The sequence below is a fragment of the Rhipicephalus sanguineus genome, chromosome 6, assembly GCF_013339695.2.
Source record: "Rhipicephalus sanguineus isolate Rsan-2018 chromosome 6, BIME_Rsan_1.4, whole genome shotgun sequence".
Taxonomy (NCBI): domain Eukaryota; kingdom Metazoa; phylum Arthropoda; class Arachnida; order Ixodida; family Ixodidae; genus Rhipicephalus; species Rhipicephalus sanguineus.
This window is the reverse complement of record NC_051181.1, coordinates 49,778,616-49,799,904: the sequence shown is the minus strand read 5'-3', so window position 1 is coordinate 49,799,904 and position 21,289 is coordinate 49,778,616. Positions and strand designations below refer to the sequence as shown.

The 21,289-nt window shown below is 44.5% G+C and overlaps 1 protein-coding gene across 2 annotated transcripts in view; it reads left to right on the top strand.

Moving 5' to 3' along the window:
* Window positions 1-21,289, top strand: part of LOC119395764 (potassium voltage-gated channel subfamily KQT member 1) — a 284,303-nt gene that overhangs the window by 228,089 nt on the left and 34,925 nt on the right. Inside the window, exons 8-10 of one of the 2 annotated variants that reach the window (XM_037662768.2) lie at window positions 1,464-1,538; window positions 3,260-3,483; window positions 13,912-14,028. In XM_037662768.2, the coding sequence (XP_037518696.1) occupies window positions 1,464-1,538; window positions 3,260-3,483; window positions 13,912-14,028 (416 nt within the window). The remainder of the gene's footprint in view (window positions 1-1,463; window positions 1,539-3,259; window positions 3,484-13,911; window positions 14,029-21,289) is intronic. The other variant, XM_037662769.2, reaches the window with a different exon arrangement.

Below are 21,289 nucleotides of genomic sequence, written 5' to 3'. Positions count from 1 at the left end.
TGGCGTGATAGGCAAAGAACATGCCGATAAAGCTGCTCGGTCTGCTTTACAAGGCGACAAGAAGCTGTACCTCATTTTAAGGTTCTATGCGGCTGCCAAACTTCGAATGATCTCACCGGACATTAAGCACTCCACACTGAATAAAACAAGCAGCAAGAAATATCGGCAGCGCCACCTTAATGCGTTGCTGTGCGGTTTCAAATACTTGTACAAACGGGACTCTACCGAAGAGAGGCCACTCATGCTGTGCCGGTTATCGCTTAGAGTGGCTTTCACAAAGTCATTCTGGATTCATATCGGGGTGGTCGAGAACGCTCTTTGCGATGTACGTGGTATCGGGGAGAATTTGTAACACAGCACGGTGCAGCGAATTTACAAATACGTTTCAAATTCAGCTAAAAATCGCTCGCTCCTCTTCGCGAGAAATGATGCCATAGACTCAATTTAAACTGCGTAAGAAGCTCCCAGACACGGCCATTGGCAGATTTGAGCAGCGTGAGCAGCACAGCTACCGCAGCCGCCCGCTGACGTGCCGCAAAACACATACGCGCACCGCGCTTTATAGTCCTGGAATTTTACACTATGCTATTAGACGAGCGCTGTCGTGATCACGCTGTAAGTGAGCCTCGTGTTCAAAGCAAAAGAAAAAAAAGAAGTGAGTGTTCGAGCTCATGATGCTTGTTTACGAACGGATGTTAGCTTCTACCCCCCTTGCCATCCCACTTTATGTAGCTTTCAGCACACTCGTTGGGACAGAAGGCGAGAAAAGCGCTTGGACCGTGCGACAAGCCCCTGGAACTCTACTGGTACTCGAAGAATTCTAAAAAAATTGCGGCAGCGGCAGTGGATTCTTGAGACAATAAACTCTGATCGTGCGGTCATTTTATATTTACTTGGAAAAGTATAGCAGGGCCCTTAGAAGGTGGCGAAATTGAACAATACATTACTTTACAATTCGCGCAAAATGATTCGAGTGCGCGAGCTCTGCACTGTAATCAGCGATAATCTAAGCCTACCATTCTTTTCAGTACGTCCATCTACAAACACCGCCACTCTCTCGCCCTCATTCACACGTACATTTACGTTCAATGGCTGTCACTCATATTCAGAGTCACATCGGCTCGCCCCCTTTTTCACTCACTCCCACGCCCTCGAAATGAATGTGACTGAGCGTAACCGATGAGAACCCATCAAGACTACTGTGGCTCACGTAATGCTTTGAAAGAGAAGTATATTGTGATTACCTGTGCCAGGCAGCTGTAGTCGGTTACCACATTTAAAAAAGAAACATAGGCTCTACGCATAGAATCGTGGGACGTGAATTGTAAGTTCACCTTTTTGCATGTTTGGAGGTTTGTGTGTCTTTTGCGTTTGGCTCACAGCACGGAATTCGAGGTGCCTGCTGTTGTCACGCACTGTCGCACTGTGTGGTTCTGTCTTGTTGCACCTTCCCCCATCTCCAGCTATGCCTCAGGGTCATTCACAAGCACAAAGCGCAGAGACAGACTGGACCTGCCAGCCCCAGGTGCTGGAATTCTGTAAGTACACTGGGCACCCATTTTCGCTATTCTCGCACTGTGCACGAATGCCGAATGCTGTCTTGAACAAATGCACAGTGGTCGTAAGGGTGTGTTGGTGTTCCTTTTTGAACGCGTTATATAAAAAACGCCTGATAAAATGGAAGCGAAAAGAGCATTGCTTTCACGCTCTATGCGTCGTAGTATCACCTTGCGCTTATTACATCTAATTTGGCACTAATCAAATAAACAGAACGATCGACAACCTCATGAAACATAATCGTGTGTGAGGTGTAGATTCGTCCTCTACTTGGATATAGAAACCTTAGTTACTCAGCTCATGCAATCAAATCGATCACTGCCAAGTTCAGTCAGTAGACTCCGTCGTTTGAAAGGACGCTGTTCTCTTAAAGTAAGCAGCAACTGTGAATGCAGTCTGGGTGGATCAGGTAAAGACGCGGAACAATCCCCGCTGATAGGCTGCCTTTACATTTTTCTGAGTTAATTTTTTGCAGCACTAGTGAGAGACGCAGCAAACATTGATACAATAAATCCTGAGAATTAGAGCTTGCTCGACATGTACAGTCGGAACAATTATTTGTTTAAACCTTTTTTAAGATACTTTTTTTTTCTTGGGAACGTGAAAAATGGCGTTCCTATAGTCGCCTTTGTCTTGACTGCAATTGGAAAATGACTTCTCCAGGCTGGTGGCTGGGCCATTAACAAAGGTGTAGGTGTACACCTCGTTGCCAAGCTTTAAGGTACCACGCTCCTTCCGTCCACAAAGGGTAACGGGAAGACTGGTGATTGGTGAAGTCATAGGTGCGGAAACGAGAGAATCATCAGGCTTAAAATGAAAGATGCAGCCGCCACAGCCTCAATGGCAGGGCGGGTTGTGAGCACTTCAGCCCAAACTTGAGGCATTCATTGATAGCCCAACACACTTACTGACTCCCAGTCACTATTCGATTGTAAAGTGTAAATGATGACGTTATACTTCCCCTTGCTAACCGTAATCTTTGTATAGAATGCGAAAATGACGTGCGTGCAACTAATTTCGTTCAGTCTGACTTAAGCGGAATGCGCATTGTCACACATAGCTTCCCCTAACGCTGACAGCGCCAGAGGTTCTACAAACCGTCTTAGACATTAGGCATTCTCCGCATCCTTCTAAGCACACAATGGAATGAAATTTCCCCACCTCTTTCACTCCCTTGGTATCTGCAAAATAACCTAAATAGAGAATAGTTGGACTATTTCATGCTGCTTGATGCTGATGATAGTTGCCGTCAACAGCTTTGCATCTTTCCTGGCGGCGAAAGTCTTGCGGCTACGTAATGCCTTGGCAAAGGCATACAAGATGAAAAAAAGCAGACATGTCACTAGAAAAGTGACATATCTTCAACACATGATGAAATATACTGTAGTATTAACCTACGTAGTCTCGTTGCGAGGCTTCAGAAAAAAAATGTGCGCCGAAATCTGTGGCCATACAGGGGTGACGACAAAACAGCATAAGCAGGTGTCGTGCTCTGACTTCCTCTACTGACTATTTTTATGGAGACTCTAGTGTTTTTCTTTTGTGTTCTCTTTGTGTTGACTTTCCAATGGGAGAGGTAGTGACATTCCTACAAGCGCCCCATTTAAGGTAGCTAGATTTCTGATATTGTTGTTCGCTGCTGCAGCCGTGACGAGAGATTTAAACCTTTTGTGGTTCTTTCTGGACATTGCGGTGGCCGCAGGTTCAAGCACAACACGTCTTTCGTGAGCAGGCTGTCCACGATACGTCGGCACCGACAGCCCGCCACTCCGTCGCACTTGCATTCCCCGATGTCCCGGAGCCGTTACCATTGCGACTCTAACGCCAGCCAGGACAATGTAATGCACTCGGGGAGGCTTCCGGCCAGCTTCAGCGAGGACAGCGTCGCCAGAGACATCTCTGATGCCTCAAAACGAAACTCGGACGGTGAGCGAACTTATGTGTGGATCTATCTTTTCTTGCCATTTAGCACAACTAGATCTCCCATCCAGCAAGAAGGCGTTGGATATTATCATTACTCATTTCATTTGCAAGTGTGACAGTTCAGGGCATGCAATGTGGTGTGTCACCATGTCTGCTAGGCTCCTCTGCAAGCCTATCAACTGAATATGGTACAAGCGATGACGCAGACGAGCAGGTAAGGCCAATCGCTGAGCAAGGAGTAGTTCCTACATCGAAGCGTGAATTCTTATTTTTTTCATGAGTCTTTTCTTTGGGGTCGTCGTAGAAACCACAAGGCTCCAAAGAAGCAAGCGACTCGTTTCATGACTAAACCTATCGTGTTCAGTTGATTTCATTTCTTTACTTCCAAACCCGTTCAGGCGTTACAAAGAGAAGCGCGAAAATAAAAAGACAACATCATTACTAAAATAGCCTATGGTTGCAGACAGCGTACAGAGCGCACTTGAACGCATCATGGTTGGTTAGCGATGTAGACTACGCCTCACGGCGTGAACATGTCAGTACTTATGCGTCCATGCCAGATGAATTGTCTTCAAAAACTCAGATTTGTTACAATGTCAGGCCGTGACTCAGTAATCTTTTTATTCGCATGTACATTTTGTGACTGGCACGTTGTCCTCGCCAGCGGTACATTCGCCGCTGCGATTGGGCATTTTGCTGTCGCTGTGGTTACGAACTTCACTGCCATAACAGCTTTTTGTGATTGCGGACCTCACCTTAAAGACACTCTGTGAATGCAAGCCTAAAAGCGAAGCGGCCATTATTATGAAACTGCTCAACTTTATAAGTGGACATATTCGACACCTCCGATATTTACTCAGCACACCTCCAAATATTGATTTCCCGAAATGTTCTACGGCACAAATATTGCGTAGATCATTTATTGACTACGAGTGCAAAAAAAGGAGCTCGGCTGAGTGCGCATTGTGCCATACATCACGCACTCAGCCGAGCTCTGTGCCAGTGTATCACGGCTTGTGCCACAATGTTAATGAGAATTAACAGACAATAATGCCAAGGAAAGTATAGGAAGTATTAGTTGTAATAATTAGAATGTAAATGTGAATAAAGTAAAGTGTACGAAGAGATAACTTGCCGCCGGCAGGGATCGAACCTGCGGCCTTCGAATAACGCGCCCGATGCACGCACGCCGAGCATGGGGCGCGTTATTCGAAGGCCGCAGGTTCGGTCCCTGCCGGCAGCAAGTTATCTCTTCGTAAACTTTACTTTCTTCACATTTACATTCTCATTATTACAACTAACACTTCCTATACTTTCCTTGGCATTATTGTCTGTTAGCATTAGTTTTGTGTCCAATAAAGAATAAACCAGCCCTTAAAAAAGTCGGCTTGTGCCACAGTATCACTGCATCATAATTCATTTGCAAATAGACAACAATAAATACAAATCAAAGCATATCCACGGAGTGAATGATGATGAGTGGGCGAAGCTGCGGAGGTTCATCGGTAAACCGTGAATCTTCCGTGAATTCTGCCCAGTACATCATCACCGACGTGAGATCGGGCGCGTTTATACTAAAGGTTCGATGAGTTATGACGACTTGCAGCTCACTTTAATTTTACATGTACGCTGTGAATTTTCATTGTTTAGAAAACCATTGCTTTAGAAAACATCTGGCGTCTTTCGTTAAGCAGCTGGCGTCTTTTCGTTTTGCTTTAGAAACATCTGGCGTTCTTTCGTTTTGCTTTTACAAAACATCTGGCGTCTTTCGTTGGTTTATTTCATCAATCAACAGCGTTTTGAACAAATTTTTTATTGTTTAATCACGCACAGGAGAAATCTCACCAGGCACTACCTTGGAGGTAAACAATGGCTGCTAATGGGAATGAGAGACAGAAGAAGTCGCCTTTTAGCTAACACTTACACTTCTACTAACGTTTCCTACTGGAACATGCCAATGGCTGCTAATGGGGAATGAGAGACAGAAGAATTCGGCTTTTAGTTAACGCGCACGCTGCGAATTTTTATGGTTCAACAACGCACCGGAAAAATCTCCCACCGGCACCACCTTGGAGGTCAAAGCGTAAGACTGGTTACGCACTACGACTACTACGACTACAACTACGAGGGACGAACGGGTGCCGCCTTACGGAGCTTCGCCCCTAAAAGAAATTACACCATTTCCCGCTAAAGGGGACCACGAGGCGATGCGAAGCCGGTGCACTTGCACGATGACTTTCCGTTGGCGTTCTTTGGGCATGCTGCCGACCTCGCGTCGTGGAACGCGAAGAGGAACGCTACGCGCGTCTTATCTTCCCTCTAGCCCAGCCGGTAATTCTCACAGGACGAGCGGGGAACGCAGTCGGCAGGCATGCGAGGGGGGCAGCGTAGAAGAGGAGAGAGAGGGGGGGACGCGCATGCGCTGGTGCTCATCGCGGCGTTGCGCAGGAGAGAATTTCGGCATGTCTAGCCCGCGTTTCAGAGGAAGAGTGGAAAGGGGGAGAAGAGAGGGGAAGTGGAGAGGGGGAGGGGAGAGGGTATGCGCATGCGCAGTAAGGGTGGTCACGCCACACACCACCACCACCGGATTGAACTCCGCCATAAGGTACTTCGCGTCTAATAGAACCAACGCTGTTCAGTCGAAACCGCGCTAGTTTACAGATCACGTCTGTCGATGCCCTAAATTCTGGGTATGGCCCACGGGAATGTCTAGATCAAACAAAAGTTGAAGCTATAGACTTCAAACAGGCCTTCAAAAACGTCGAAGTGTGGCATGCGCGTCTGAATAAGGAAATACCGTGAAACAATTTTTCGGTATTTCTTCGTTTTGTATTATAGTCGTGAAGAGAAGTACCTATACATATATTTGAATAATGGACAGTACTAACACATAATCTATATATATAGTGAACCTTGTACACATCCTAAATAGAGGTATGTATGGGCTGACAGCACTGATGGTGCACGTATGCGGAGAATTAGTAGCAACAATGGGCGGAAGTTGGAATATGAAAAGATGCAGAGCCACTGTTTCTATTTTGAAAAAAATCTGAAATACATATATACGCTCAGAAATTAGTCAGGGTGCATGGGTTTACGATGAATGAAATTGGTTAAACGTGAATATTACACTACGGCTTCTCTGATGTTGTGATGTAATTGGCGACAACTACTTATTTAGAGATGTTGCCAATTGCATGTCAGCACTACAAGGCAGTGATTTAATGTTCAGTTTCAACAAATTTACCTCAGCATAAACGCATGCACTCACTGAAATATTGAAGCGCTTTAGCGCGTGTTGCCTTCGAGAGCTAGAATGGGTAAGGTGACGATCGCGTGCGCCCAGAGTAAAGGCTCATTGACACCTGCGACTAGGACCGGCCGCGCGACCATTTGCGAGTGGCGACCGAAAGCGACTCGAGGTGACCGTTGTTCACCCCTCCATGCAATGTAAATTCGTCTTCACATATAAATCACTTGATATATACTGGGTATATGCAGCGCAATGGTACGATGACAAGAGAAGACACACAAACGACATAGACAGCGCCAGTCTATGTCGTTTGTGTGTCTTCACTTGTCTTCGTTTCATTGCGCTGCACAGACTCAGTATATATCAAGACTTGTACCAACTACCGTAGTTTACTCGAACGTCGGCCGGCCCCGATTCTAAGCCGAACCCCGAAATTTGCAACGCCAGAAAAAAGAAAAAAACTTAATCATTGTACTCGAATATAAGCGGACCCCCGCAGATTCGCACATCGTTTTTTCGAAAAAAAAAAAAAACAAGCATCGTCTTAGATTCGAATAAATACTGTAGCTCATCATCAGATTCTTCTAGAAATCATGTCTGCTCTCATATAGCTCGCATTGCCCTTTCCCCGTAAAATAAGCTGACGTCATGTTCCTAACGCACGTGATTGGCTCAGAGGTTTGAGACAGCAGTCGCGCGACTGAAAAATCGAGCATTGATGGACTGAGCCAAAGCAGTCGCTTTGAAACAAAAACTGCCATTTGTGACCATTTGCGAACAGTCGCTTTTCGACTAAAAAAATTGAAGGTCGCGCGACCGGCGCTAGTCGCCGGTGTGAACGGGCCATAACCAGTCAGCCTTACAGCGTCACAAAGCATGCAATTACTGTCAGTTGCGCGTCTCAAAATAAGCCTTATGAATTGTTAAAGTACACTTCACAGAGATGCTGTTGCATAGACAAGCACAAATGCTATTCAAGGTGCAGATACTTGCAGAAAGGGTGCAGGCTCCAGTATATGCCAGCGCACGCCAGTGAAAATTCCATCATCTCCAGCGCTTCCCAGTGAGCGCCAGCGTCACAGCGGCAAAGCCAGTGCCCCTACCAGTGCGACCCAGCTCTTTCCCAGTGCATTCAACGGAATCCCAGTGATTCTGAGCGTATACCAGTGTTCCCAGTGCGATCCAGTGCCAAAAAAACTTACTGGTTACACGCTGGGGGTACTGGAACGACGCTGGTGTTTGCAATAGGGACGAGAACTCAATGAGACGATTGATCGTATAAATTAAGTTTTATTTTGCGCACCGGAACCTACAACTAGGTAGAATGCTATCGATAAGTGCAAACCTTTAAGCCTGGCCGGCAGTTTTCGAGCCACTTAATAATGCAGTCAAGCATGCCAAATACAGACGGCAGCCTCGTGCCGATTTTCATTCAGACGGGGACAATTAGTGCGAGGCCCGATGACAGAGGTTGTGCTTCATATGTCGTGCCTAATGACGTCCCTGTAGCCTCATTAGGGCAACCAGCGCTTTCAGATAACCCGGCTCTGCCGTGCATTACGTGTCGGGATTTTTTTCCCATCGCACAGGCTAATCTCCACAGCCCCTTGCTTAATCTTTCATGCTTGGCTGGAAACGTTGACTTTATAACGCGAAGTCGCCTGTCCCCTCTTTTTTGACTGTGCGTTATAGAGATGTCAGTAACGGTTCCGAGTGAGACATGCATGTTAGAGGCAGTAAATGGGCAACGAAGGAAGGGATTAAGTAGCTCCCTCACCAACCTTTGAACACTGACAACGAATAAGCGCGTTGTGTATATCATGCGTGGGTGCAATGGCGTCTGCAAGCCTGAAACCGACTGAATGATGGACATGATAATAGCTCAGTTTTCAAACAGTAAAGCTTGCGCCCTTATTGGAAAAGCCGTCGTTCGAATGAATGAATGAAGAAACTTTATTTCCCTTTTAAGAAAGGGGAGGAGCCGGAGGGACGAGAGGGAGGTCTGTGATCCAGTCCCAGTAGTGATACACACACAAAGGCATCACGAAGCATACCCTACCTGTTACACCCCCGACAGTTGGGCATGTCTTTATATAATAATTGAAAGCTTAGCGCGCCATAATGCCGCTGTAGGTACGCCGCATAGCAAATATGAAGGTAAGAAACCAAGAGGATCGGGGGCTCGTCACGTGAACATGACACTATTCATTGTTTCTGTTCTGCGATGCCTCGAATTTTGTGCATAACTCCTGGGCTGCTTCATTTCTCGATGTGCTGCAAAAAATGGTTACCGTACAGTCCTTACATTAGAGAGAAGGCAGAGAAGAAACGCTGCCCTCTGACGCTTGTACAGGCAAAGGGAGAGAATGTCTGCGCTTGCAGTCATGCTCGCCTTCTGGCGGCATTGGAGCAGGAGTGTTTTATTTTCGTTAATTCTTAAAATACGAAAGGATTAAAACAATATTGTGTCATAAGCTCCTTTAGATGCTCACTTATTGTGACCAGATTAACACCAGCGTTCGCATGGATCTCAAGCGAGGTCCCTTTTAATTTTGATTCATGATTTAGTAGAGGCTTCAGGAAGAGTGCCTGCCCACAACATCAATTTATATGGAGAAGCCTCAACCTCTTTGCCTGCCTGAAAGCTATCAACATTCAACTTGAAGTGGTATCTGTCAGAACAACGCTCATTTGGCTAGTAGGGCCGCAGCATTTAGCTTAAACACAGTCGTAGAGAAAAAAAAGAACACCTTGTTTTCTTGGAGGGAAGCAGCGCGAAAGACGAAGGACCAGGCAGAGAAGTACACAAACAACAGCGCTGACTTACAACAAAATTTTATTCGTCAAACCACGCATTATATACCTGCGCAGTTGAAAACGAAAAGAAGATACAAAACATGACAAGTCGAAGGAACAAAAACTAACAGAAACATCACCAAAAGCAAGCTCATTGCGCATGCAGTCATGGTGATGCAGTCATGGTCATGCAGTCATTGCGCATGCAGTCATGGTGAGTTTTGGTGATGTTTCTGTTACTTTTTGTTCCTTCGACTTGTCATGTTTTGTTTCTTCTTTTCGTTTTCAACTGCGCAGGTATATAATGCATGGTTTGACGAATAAAATTTTGTTGTAAGTCAGCGCTGTTGTTTGCGTCCTTCTCTGCCTGGTCCTTCGTCTTTCGCGCTGTTTTCCTCCAATATGTCGTACCAACTCGGCCAAGCAACCACTTTACCTTGTTTTCATCTCGACGCAGAACTCCCAGTCGACATGATTGTTCTGGGATTTTTTTACAAGCATGAGGATCTCGTACGATTAAAACAGAAATTCCTGCAACCCGCCACGGTGGTCTAGTGGTTTTTGTGCTTGACTGCTGACCCGAAGGTCGAGGGATCCAATCCCTGCCGTGGGGGCCGCATTTTCGATGGAGGCGAAAATGCTTGAGGTCCGTGTGCTTAGATTTAGGTGCACTGTTAAAGAACCCCAAGTGGTCGAAATTTCCGGAGCCATCCACTACGACATCCCTCAGTAATCACTGTGGTGGTTTGGGACGTTAAACCCCAACAATCCTTGATAAATTCCTCCCGTTCGTAAATACATCTGTCTTGTCGTCGCGCCACATGATATTCTGACGATGCGTTAAGGCACCTGTACCGTCCATGCTCAGAGAAAAAAAAATATTTCGGTCTTCGGTACTTTTCGTATCACGCTACATTTATGAATCCCATATTTAAAGTAATTATGTGCTGCTCTCAATAACAGCAAAGAAGTGGTGTTTTCAGGTTTTCATCTTGGACACCCACGAAAAACCATGATTAGGCTTAGAACGACAGGAAGCCTAGCTAGTTGGTACTTATCCATTATGAAAGAAAGGAAGGCGTGCAGAGATGGACAAAAAAAAAAAAGAAGAGAACAAGACAACACAAAGTTCTTTTCTGCCCTTGTCTGCATGCGTTGCCTCATTTGATAATGCACAAGGAAACGTCTGCACAAACAAGCGTAAGCATATGAACAATACTAGAGCAACATATCTACGTACATCGTTCGGCAATATGCACTCAGTGAGCGTTTATTTGTGTCTACAATTCTAGAGATAATATAATTTGTCCGTCTTCTGTAACATATGACAATCTAGGCGGCGCATCCACTACACTGTGACTTCAAATAGAACAAGCTATGCAAAATAAGCAGGCGAGAGCGACTTTACTGGTTTATCACAGAAGTTCCAGCCAATCTGGGGCCGTGGAAGCAGCCAGGGCATTGGTGCAGAAAGCGAGGAGACTGTGTGACAGTTGTGATGAACTTCCAGGGAACGCCCCGCTCAGTGACCAGCGAAAGGTCGTAATATGCGTGTTACACAATGCTCTGCAGCCACAGGAGTATATCTGTATGTCCAGGAAGTCTATATGAATATCCATTATCAATGCACTTCGCAGCCATTAGGGAAAGTATAATCCGCGGGAAATAAACGGTGCCGTGGATTACGTCAGTACTATTTTTCAACGGCTGCTTTCAAAGCCGTGGATGAAGGCAACACTATTGTGCACCTTGCGGGCTTTTTGTGCTGTGGTCTATCGACAGCGTAGCTGGGTACCATTCGTCTTGGACGTTTGTTTGCGAGGTTAGCTTTCGGAGTGCTAGCCAGCCACTCACAGACTTAGGAAGCACGGGTAATCCGTAGACGTCGGTTCGGTGCACAGAACTTGCTGTGGCAAGTTGTTAATTATGCATCAACTTTTAGTTTTTTATATTGTCACAGGTGGAATTTATTTACGTGTGACGAGTAGCAACATCGAAGCTTTTCTGGCTTCATTTTCTACCAATTAGTAGAGCTGTCACCAACGAAAATTGATTTCCTTGTCACCTATGTTAGAGAAACGTACTATAAAACAGATAAAGCAGAGGAACAGAAGAAAAACATTAGTTTTAACTTGAGCACCGTGTGCCTCTCCAATTGTAGATTTGATAAGGGGACTTGACGGATACAAGATGCCCGTGATACGTTTAATAAAATAAACAATTATACCGAATTATCTGGTTGGTTCAGACACAACATTGTTCAAACTGCGCGGCAAAGTAGGCTACCAATGAACATGACGCATATGCAATATACAAATGGTCATGGTGACTTCATAGAGTGTGCAGACTCTCATATGTAATATACACAAGAATTTTTTTTTAATCAGCGATGGTTGGTTGATAGTCTAGTCACAAATAGTCTAGTCACAAACCTGTCGCCAACCTTGGATATATACGTATATGGTTCTGTGTTGTCGGCCATTTTTTATTATTTTCATTTCACGTTTCTTTTCCTGGTGGTGGAACCGTGAAATGCGGGCGGAGTCCCACGACGGTATGGTACGGGTGAATGCGTACGATGACTTTTACAATACCTTGTTTAGTTCCTTTATGGAGCTTCTATATTTACGAATACGGAATTCACATTTCTCAATGAAAAAAAAAACACGTGTCCTACATTGATTCACGTGCAACACACCGTGCAACACAACACACAACTTTATAGGCCGATAAAATTACACCAACAAGTAGATGTTTTAATGTGGGGTCGCCTAAGCGGCTTTCTTTAATTTTTCTGAAATTGCGCTTCTTCTTCCATGAATAAATTAGCTTAGTACACTCGGAAGAGGCTGAGATCACACTCAAAATTTTATGCATATCATTAGCCTTGTATGTTGTTAGTGCATCATGCTACTTTCATTTGGAGGTTCGATGGAACGCTAAAATTGAGCAACATTAGGCCTAAAACATGGCTACATGCATTAAACGGATCACATCTAACATTCACAGGCTCTTTGTAGGAACACAATACAGGAAAATCGTTGCTTATGCTTCTGCAGAATCCTGCATGGTACTTGCGTTGCTTCCTAAGATGCATTCGCCACTACGTGTACTTACAGTGCATGTTTCTCTTTGTGTTCAGTGTTGTGGAACTCAAAGGCAGCATCGCTTATGCTTTTTGACCCGCCCGAGTGTTCAGGCTGCTGCTTTTATATCTATATATGTGCTCTTTCATCGCTACTCTAATGCTACAATTCTCTACATATCATTTAGTGCAGCCTGATTGCCTTGTGACAGCATGCTTGAAATATGTGTGCTTCAAATTGTGCTCGCATGAATTTTATACGACACTGGAAGCAATGGCGAAATGATATCTCGTACGTACTAAGCTACAATTTTTTTAAAGTTAATTAACTGTTGCGAAAAACCGTTGAAAGCATTTCATCCGCCCAAGACTACACCACTGTGCTATGAAAGTCCAAAGAAGTCAGACGTTCAGGGGAAGATGCAAGAAGAGCTGAAAAATCCATGAACAGGCAGTGTCCCTGGAAACTATTTCGACCAGTGGACTTGTCGTCATCAAGGCTGCCTTGCTGAAGACAAGTTCATTTCTGGAAACGTTGGCTCCAGCAACACCACATGTTCAAGTACTTTCGCCTCCGGAGTAATATGGGAAAATTTAATTATGGTAGCCTCGAAGAATAAATGAGCGTGCCTGAAAAGTGGTGTAAGTTAAAGGCCCTATCAAAAGCACTGCCATTTCCTAACATACTTGCGTAATCCTTCCATCATATGTTAGAGTTCGCAACTTGTGCTTTGAGGCTAACCTGTAAGTGTACGCTGACTGTCCATTTGCTTGGTGATAATATGGCCGACAGGCCAGCACATGGAGCAGTGCTTCTTAGAATATTGTATGCAAATGTCATTGTTCATGGAAGTGCAAGAGAGAAAGATAGAGTCTAAGTTAGCATGCGGTATCTTGCTCTTCGATGGGCACATTCGTTCAGGGTTCATTTGCTCACGCCACCTTATGAGATACCTGCATCCACTTGTTGCCTCGTGGCTGAGAAAGCGTGTATTACCAATATGGCGTGCTTACAAATTGAGCTCGTCCGACTGATAGGACCTTGTGTGCTTGCAAGCTGTCGAAGAATCTTGCGGGCGTTTCATTGTAGCATGACGCCTGCATGCTGAATTTCTTGTGCTCTAGCTTCGGCCTTGATGTGTATGCGCTGTCCGAGCAGCGTGCATTACAGAGGAAGGACTCGTGCTGCATGCTTTTCGTTGGTGCTTGCGAAACAGTGTGTGTGTGTGTTTGTGTGCTCATTGAAATGTCGCTGCTGTTGCCTGAGTGCGTTTGTGTTCCCCCCTGCTCTGAGCAGATTGCTGCGCCGAAGACGGGACCACTCCTTTTGGCCTCTGCGTGTTGCTGCAGAAAGAATTCACCAACCCGCCGTTCCTAGCCCTGTCGCCTGGCTTTAGGTCGGCTCCAGATACAGGTTGGACACAGGCACACTGTTCCGGACGCACATATTTCACCTACTCGCGGTGTTTAGATTGCACACTCTCACCACACCACACGATGGACGCTGCTCAAGCGTCACCAATCCTTAAGCGCACTTCAATGCGGCCATAGACATTACGATTCGCTATACATGACCACTAAATATTTGTAAAGTCTAGTGCGTACATGTTCGCCCAAAAAGGCGACTGTCCTTGATATGGTTTCTTCGCGCTGGTCAACATTTTACGAATGTTCCTACCCCCCGTGATCGCATGCATTTCGTCAGGCTCAGTGTATTCGGGGAAAATTCGGAACAACTGACCACAGAAACCTTTAGTCTGGTGCTCCATTGACGAGTTTTTACATGCTTCGCGGTCAACAATTATTTATTCAGATTTTACTGGTAATTATTGCTGACAGAGTTGCGACTTTGGGGTTGAACAGTGCCGAAAATGTTCAACCACACGTCATGCCAGAACCTGCGGATTCTATCATTCAGAGTGCAGTTAAATTTCAATGGCCGACGGGAGAGTGGAGTTTTAAAATTATGCTCTTGCCATGAACCGATACAGGTGCTTATTGACAACATCATGCCAGCTCATCTCATGGAGTGCAGTGTGTGATACACTCTCTACATACTATCTCATATTGTACATACTATCGGGAACATTTCATGAGTATCCGGAAGTTCAGTAATTGAATAGTTGAATTGTTCTTACCGATATTAAAAGATAAGTAATAGTGGAGAGGTGAGCGTCTGTGGGTCAAAATGAGGTGATCATTGCAGGTGCGTTTCCGTCGCAGAGTAACCTGTATATTGACAAGTAATGGTTTCACGGATACGGTGTGCTGAAATTCCTTGGCTTTTATATGGTCTATCAAATAACCAATCTACTTCAAAAAGACATGATTTTGTGCGTCAAACCGTCGCCATACGCGAGCTCAAAGGCAATAAAAGTAATGTTTTGAGAGCAGGGCAGCATTTGCCCGATTTTATGATGGCAGGTTGCAGTCCCAACGCTGAACTGCACCGCTAGATAGTTTAGAAGTATGCCTGTAATACGTGTCAGTGCTTTGCACTTTGCGCTTAGCACTCCACATCAACTAGTAGTGCAGTAGTAGCCGTTTAGCTGTCTTCATTCACGCTCGGGCATATATTACTTATCCAGCATAAATGTAAGCTATGGTGCACCAAGTAGACGTAGAAAAAACTCATTGAAATCAAACTACGGAAAACTACTGTCTGTAGCATCATAGTACTGCCTGAGCTTTAAACGCATGTAATTTATGTAGCTGTTTAAGCACCTGCCAAATCTCCCGTAGCGATGGGCGCGCGCGAAGTAGCATGCGTATGTGGCTCATAGAGAGCACCAGGGATCACCGTGTCCATCACATATCTAGTCGCTTGGGAATACAGCTGCGTTATTCTTCATAGACTTACGTAGCACGGTAGTGCCACATTCCCCATACGTCTGCACGACGAGCACGCTGCATGTACTACATACACTCTGCTGCTTGCCTCTCAATTTCAGTTGCATGGCAAAATAACCACAATGGCTTGGCGTAGCGCTAGCGCTTGCGTCACAAAAGCACCGGCAGCGCCAACCTGTTTCAGCGAAAAAGAATGTTTTTGTTAGGCTTAGTGACATGTATTGGCTTTCCTTATTTTACTTGGCTATATGGGCGTGTGAAGAAACATTATGGTTACGCCAGATTACTACAAGCAGCAGCAACTTATCAATCTTGAGATAGCGATCCACACTTGCGACTATCTTTCTCAAGGGCTTCCAGTCGTAACATGAGCGTGGTATGACTTTTTCTTAGCAAAAATGAACACATTTCTGGTTCTAGTAACTGCATAGGCATGAAAGGTTCAATTAGATATTGAAAATGAAATTTTTGGTAGAAGCTTTTAATAAAATTCAGCTTCATGCACCTTACCAGTATCCGAACAACTTCGAACTCTAACGATATCGATATGCAGGCCAAAAATTAAAGCAATGTAAAGTTATTACCGTGTACGCGACCCTGCTTGTCTCAATGTGAATCTGGGGTTTTGCCATTGCTTGTAACCCCAATTGTCGGCGGTCTTCAGGTGAGCTTGAGCCAAATGCTAGCGCCGTTATCCGGGCACTTCAAACGAGACATCCGAGGTGCTGCACGAGAACATACGGGAATTCAGACGAGATTGTCCGGGCAGCGTCAGACACACATTATGGCAGTCAGCCTAAAGTTAAAGAATTGCGGTCTTTGCCAGTCACCCGTTCTTACAGGTCCGCATTACATGCCCTGACAGCGGTCCTAACAACTTACCAGATATATTGCTTCAGAATTCTTCCTAGCGTTTGTTCACGGTATCATTGAGCCTGTAACTTCTTGTACGATCAACTCTTATTTACTATTTACAATAGCGACGTTCCAAAATCAGGTAGGGTTCCATACACTTATTCATTTAGCACCAGTGGCAGGGCAGTGCTCTTTCGAACGCCGGCAATGGTCGAGTGAACTGCCCGCTTCCAGAGGAAATAGTTTCGCGGCGTGGGTTGCCGCGTTCTTCTCGAGATTACGCCACGCTGCTTGAAGCGCATTAGCCTGCCGTCGCGTCCTGGCCGCTTTGGCCGTAGACGCTAGGCAAAGCACAAGATTTATTTGGCGCAGTGACAGCAAACAATGACGTACATAGGGATGAATGTACAGTGTAGTGTGGTTTAGTTCAGTTTGGTGGGGTGTGCCCTTGCGAACCATGCACAAAATTGTGGCTAGTGCAATCTCGAACACATTTTATGCTCACATCTGTTCTCTACTATGGGGAAGTCAGCCATTTTTTATTCTTGTGGGACAATTTTGTACGCGCTGCTGATAAACACTCTTCGCACGTGTAAATAGTACCACAACAGGTGTGTTTAACGGTATTTAGATATCCATAAATGAAATAAGTAGTAGTCTTGTGTTAATTGATGTCATAGCATTCATTAGCATGCTTTAGTCCCATTCGGTTCGCAGGAACCAACCACGAGAAGCGTACATTATGAAGCTCAGGCCATTAATACCGATACAGCCGTGACATCCTCGGGGCTTTTGAATGTAACCTTGCTGTGGGCTGCAGCTGCGCCGGATATTTCTGATAGGTGCCTTTTAAAATGTAAAAGTATGATAGTGGTCACAAGGTTTCGTTTCTTACTTCAAATATTTAAGTGAACATAATTGTTTCATTGCATATAGCAGCGGATGTAGATGTAAGTTTGTAGTCTCGAAAACGCGTTTCACGACCTTTTAACTTGGAAATACCTGAGAGAAATTTCTAAACTTGTGGCAGAAAAATTAAACAAGGACCTAATGCGAAACAAGCACACATTATTGCCGATACGTTTTCTCACTTGACGACGTTTCGCTAAAATACCTTTTTGGTCTAGCTGATAGTAATACAGATAACTGTACGTAGATAGCAGCCGTGATTTCTGCACCATAACGAGTGCAGCTCTGTGAGATTCTTGAAGTGCTTATTTGTTTTGAAACAAATGCTTGTTTCAGTCCACTGTTTTCGAGGTCAGGGATCGTGAGATGACGACATGCCCCTTAGATATGACGTGTGTGTCTCGTATCATTTTGCCTCATCATTCCTCTCTTATAGAGAACCGGGTGCGGTAAACAGCTCTAATAGTGAAACAAAAATGCTGAAAGCGCGTACGTAAACTTCACGTAAACCTCAAACCATCTGGACACGAAGCTTGGCGTTGAAAAATCGTGATGCATATTTCAGGTGATCCGTTTCAAGCGTGTTGTCCAATGACGTCACAACACGGGTTGGGAGCATTTATTGCCGAGAGAAGCACCAATGAAGCTAAGTGTGAATAATTGGCTGCCGTGGGAAGTAGTACGAACAAACCCGAGTAAATAATTTCGACCGAGTTGCCGAAATCGCTAACCTGAACCAAACCTTCTTTATGCACAGTTGTTGCAGTCAAGTTTTTAAACAATTTCGCATAACTTGATTAATGTCCACAGCGGCCTGTGAAAGAATTTGGCGCCGGAAAGGGTATCATTGTACTATTTCTTCACGTTTCCGGTCTTTTCATGAATATCTTAAATATTTTGAGGAATAAAACAAGCTTTTTCATGGCCCCTCCATTTTTTATTTCAACAACCAGAGGATTCAAGAGTTTTCTAACTAAAATTGGATAGCCATGCTTCATAAATTTAGATAAAGAAAACATTCGTATTTCTAATTTTCCAACATTGAAATAAAGCGCACACCGAACACAGATCTACGCAATGTCATGCGGATGCAAATGCTTCTGAAGGAAATCCTAAATTCAAGGACATAATAATATTTGTGTTCTCTTTTCATAACTGCAGTGCCGACGCATGACAGCAGGATACTGGGTACAAAAAAAACAATACAATTGAGCATTCGTGATGGTGAAGCGCTAGAAAGAACGGATACTTTTGAAGAACACATGAGTAGCACCTTGTACCGCGTTCTTAAAAGTATCCGCCCTTTCTATCGCTTCATGATCATCAACACGCCCAAGTTGCAGTTATTACAAATGGGCAAAGAGAAAACAGTTGAAGAGATGATGACTATGAAATGAGGCATTCAAGACAACAGGATGAGGTATGCAGATCATAAGAACAGCAGAGTGCAAACGTAACTCCGCTAATTACAAGTTAATAATTAGCTGCGCGAAGCAGACATTGTGAGCTGTGAAAAAAGTCCTGTTATTGAAGCTTTTCAGCATTACAGCCTGTGCATGCACTCATGGTGTTCACAATAAGATACAGCATTGTTTCATGAGTAAGATACATGACACTCGTGAATTTATCCTTTATCCACATCATTAACTTTGTCTTGAATTTTAGGGCAGTCTTTTTTCTCCTGTCTCCCTGCGTCTTTCGTATTATTCGTAGCTGTTTTTCACAAACGAATTTGATATGTTAAACTCTGCAGAAAAATAACGTTTTTGGCCATATTGCTTTTTACTGGAATAAATAAATATTTCGTGTTCTTATTAGAAATAAATTTGATCGCGTAGTTATGGAGTAGGTGCACTGATGGCATGGAATAATTTATGCTACTTAGCCGAAACGTTTTTGCAGAGTTAAGACAGGAGTGACTGCTCTTCAAGAGTAGTTTCTTCACCGAAACCTCAATGAGCAAATCTACTACTTGTGTTTTGTGCAAGCTCTATCTAATTAGAAGTAGATACACAAGTCGCATTCCTCACGATAATGCACGCAATATCTAGCGAAAGAACGTCCATTGATCATTGTGCAATGCGGAAGCATGCTCACATATAGCACTCTATTTTCGCTGACCCATTTCATGCCCACAGCACTGGAGAGGGCCGGCATAAGGATCTATTAGGCGTAGCTCACTCGATAACTGTAAGAAACCCATGGTGTAGTAATATTTTGCAGTCTGCAGTGTACTTTCGGTAATTGAATTCATGCGACTTATTGGGGTATCTCACAGCTGTCAGTAAACGTTTTCAGGCGACTATGTGTACCTTTTCAGGACATTTTGTTTGCATCTTCGAGTCATTCATTCATTCATTCATTCATTCATTCATTCATTCATTCATTCATTCATTCATTCATTCGTCATTCATTCAATCAACTGTTCGTCCATTCACCTATTCGCAAACGCCCATGATCAGCTCTATGCATCAGTAAGGGTGTCATATTTGCGAAATAAAAATTACTTGCATATCTGAAGGCTTTAAATGCTAATGGCAGACACCAGTCATTGTGCTGTTTTTATATACGTGATGGCATCACTCGCTAGACACCCATATGCCATCACGTTTGTAGGATGCTCTCAATTCCTTGATGCAAAAATGCTTGTTGTTTAATAGACTTGTTTTTTTTTCATTTGTAACGTTGAAACTTGTGTGACTCGTACATATTAGATTTAGCCACGAAGTGGGACGTTGACTCGCAGCACTCGACATTGCTGTGTGACCACATTCTCTTTTAGGTGCGATTTAATCTACACAAACCCACGTTTAATTGCAGTTCTTCGCGTCACTTTGGCGGGAGGACGTGTGAAGGCGACAAAATGGCAGCGTTCGTCACCTGCCACAAGTTGCAAGTAAACGTCCCGTGGGTGTTCTTTTTCTCGTACTGATCACACAGGGAGGGATTATGGAGTCGCCGCACTGTACAAACATGCATTGCGGATTCCTATGGTTAACAATAACGTGAGCTGAATTAGAGTAGTGTCCATCCGGGTCAGTACGGCCATGGTCCTCACCACCACCTACTGCACACGCGAGGTGACTTTGGCGGCAGCAGCACGTACGGCATGCTAGCAGCAAGCTACTTAGCTTGTCGCTTCCGCATGAGCTTCAGCTGCCTGTGCCAAGACACCTTTATTCTAAGGCAGCTTACGCTGTCTGCAAAGATGTATGACCTGAAGGGTTTGGTAATCACGAGACGTACTCATGCGAAAATGGCGTCTGCATTCTCCGAAACAGCTCCGCAAGAAATGCCGCACGAGGGAAGGTTTCTTCCTACGTTTTTTTTTATTTTCTTTCTCCTGCATGATTTCTGCCACATGAACCTTATCGAAAGGAGAAAAAAAGGCACTCCACTCAAAAGGCTCCAGCGCACGCTGTTACGTTAAAGAATACAAATTTGGAGACGCCATCGCGTTTCCACTTGCTTGGAAGCCGAAGCACTCTGCCATGCAAAACCAGCATGAAATGCTAAGTTGAACATGAACGAGAAAACCGTGTACGTTTCGCCGTTACTAAGTAACCGCATGCCCTGAGTCGCCTACGGCGCACGGTTTGTCAGGCCACGTTTAGGCCTCTCCATCTTTATGGTGAAGTATAAAAACGCTGCGAGGTCAAATTAGCCCGCTGAAACGCAGTTGCTATTAGAACACTTGGGAATGCATTTTGATACATGAAAATACTCGTCGAAATTACCGAAATATGGGCAAGCAAAGTGTGCCTCTACGGCACGAAATAGAGACATAAAAAAAGGCTTGTTGTCAACATAATCAGTTTCAGAACTCTAATTGCCGTTAACCGAAAGATTCTCTGTTAACACGAACATGAACTCTTGAAAATGAAGAAGTGGGTGCGTGACAAAGCTGTCCCTGATGGACAGCTATTGCGCTGATTTGATAAACAAATGGCGAATCCAGAAAACCGATCTTTCCATCGTTTGTATTCTTACTGGGAAGAACATGCTAAGGCATCGCCAGAAATATGTAAGTAAATCCTCGTTATGAGAAGGGACTCTCTTAT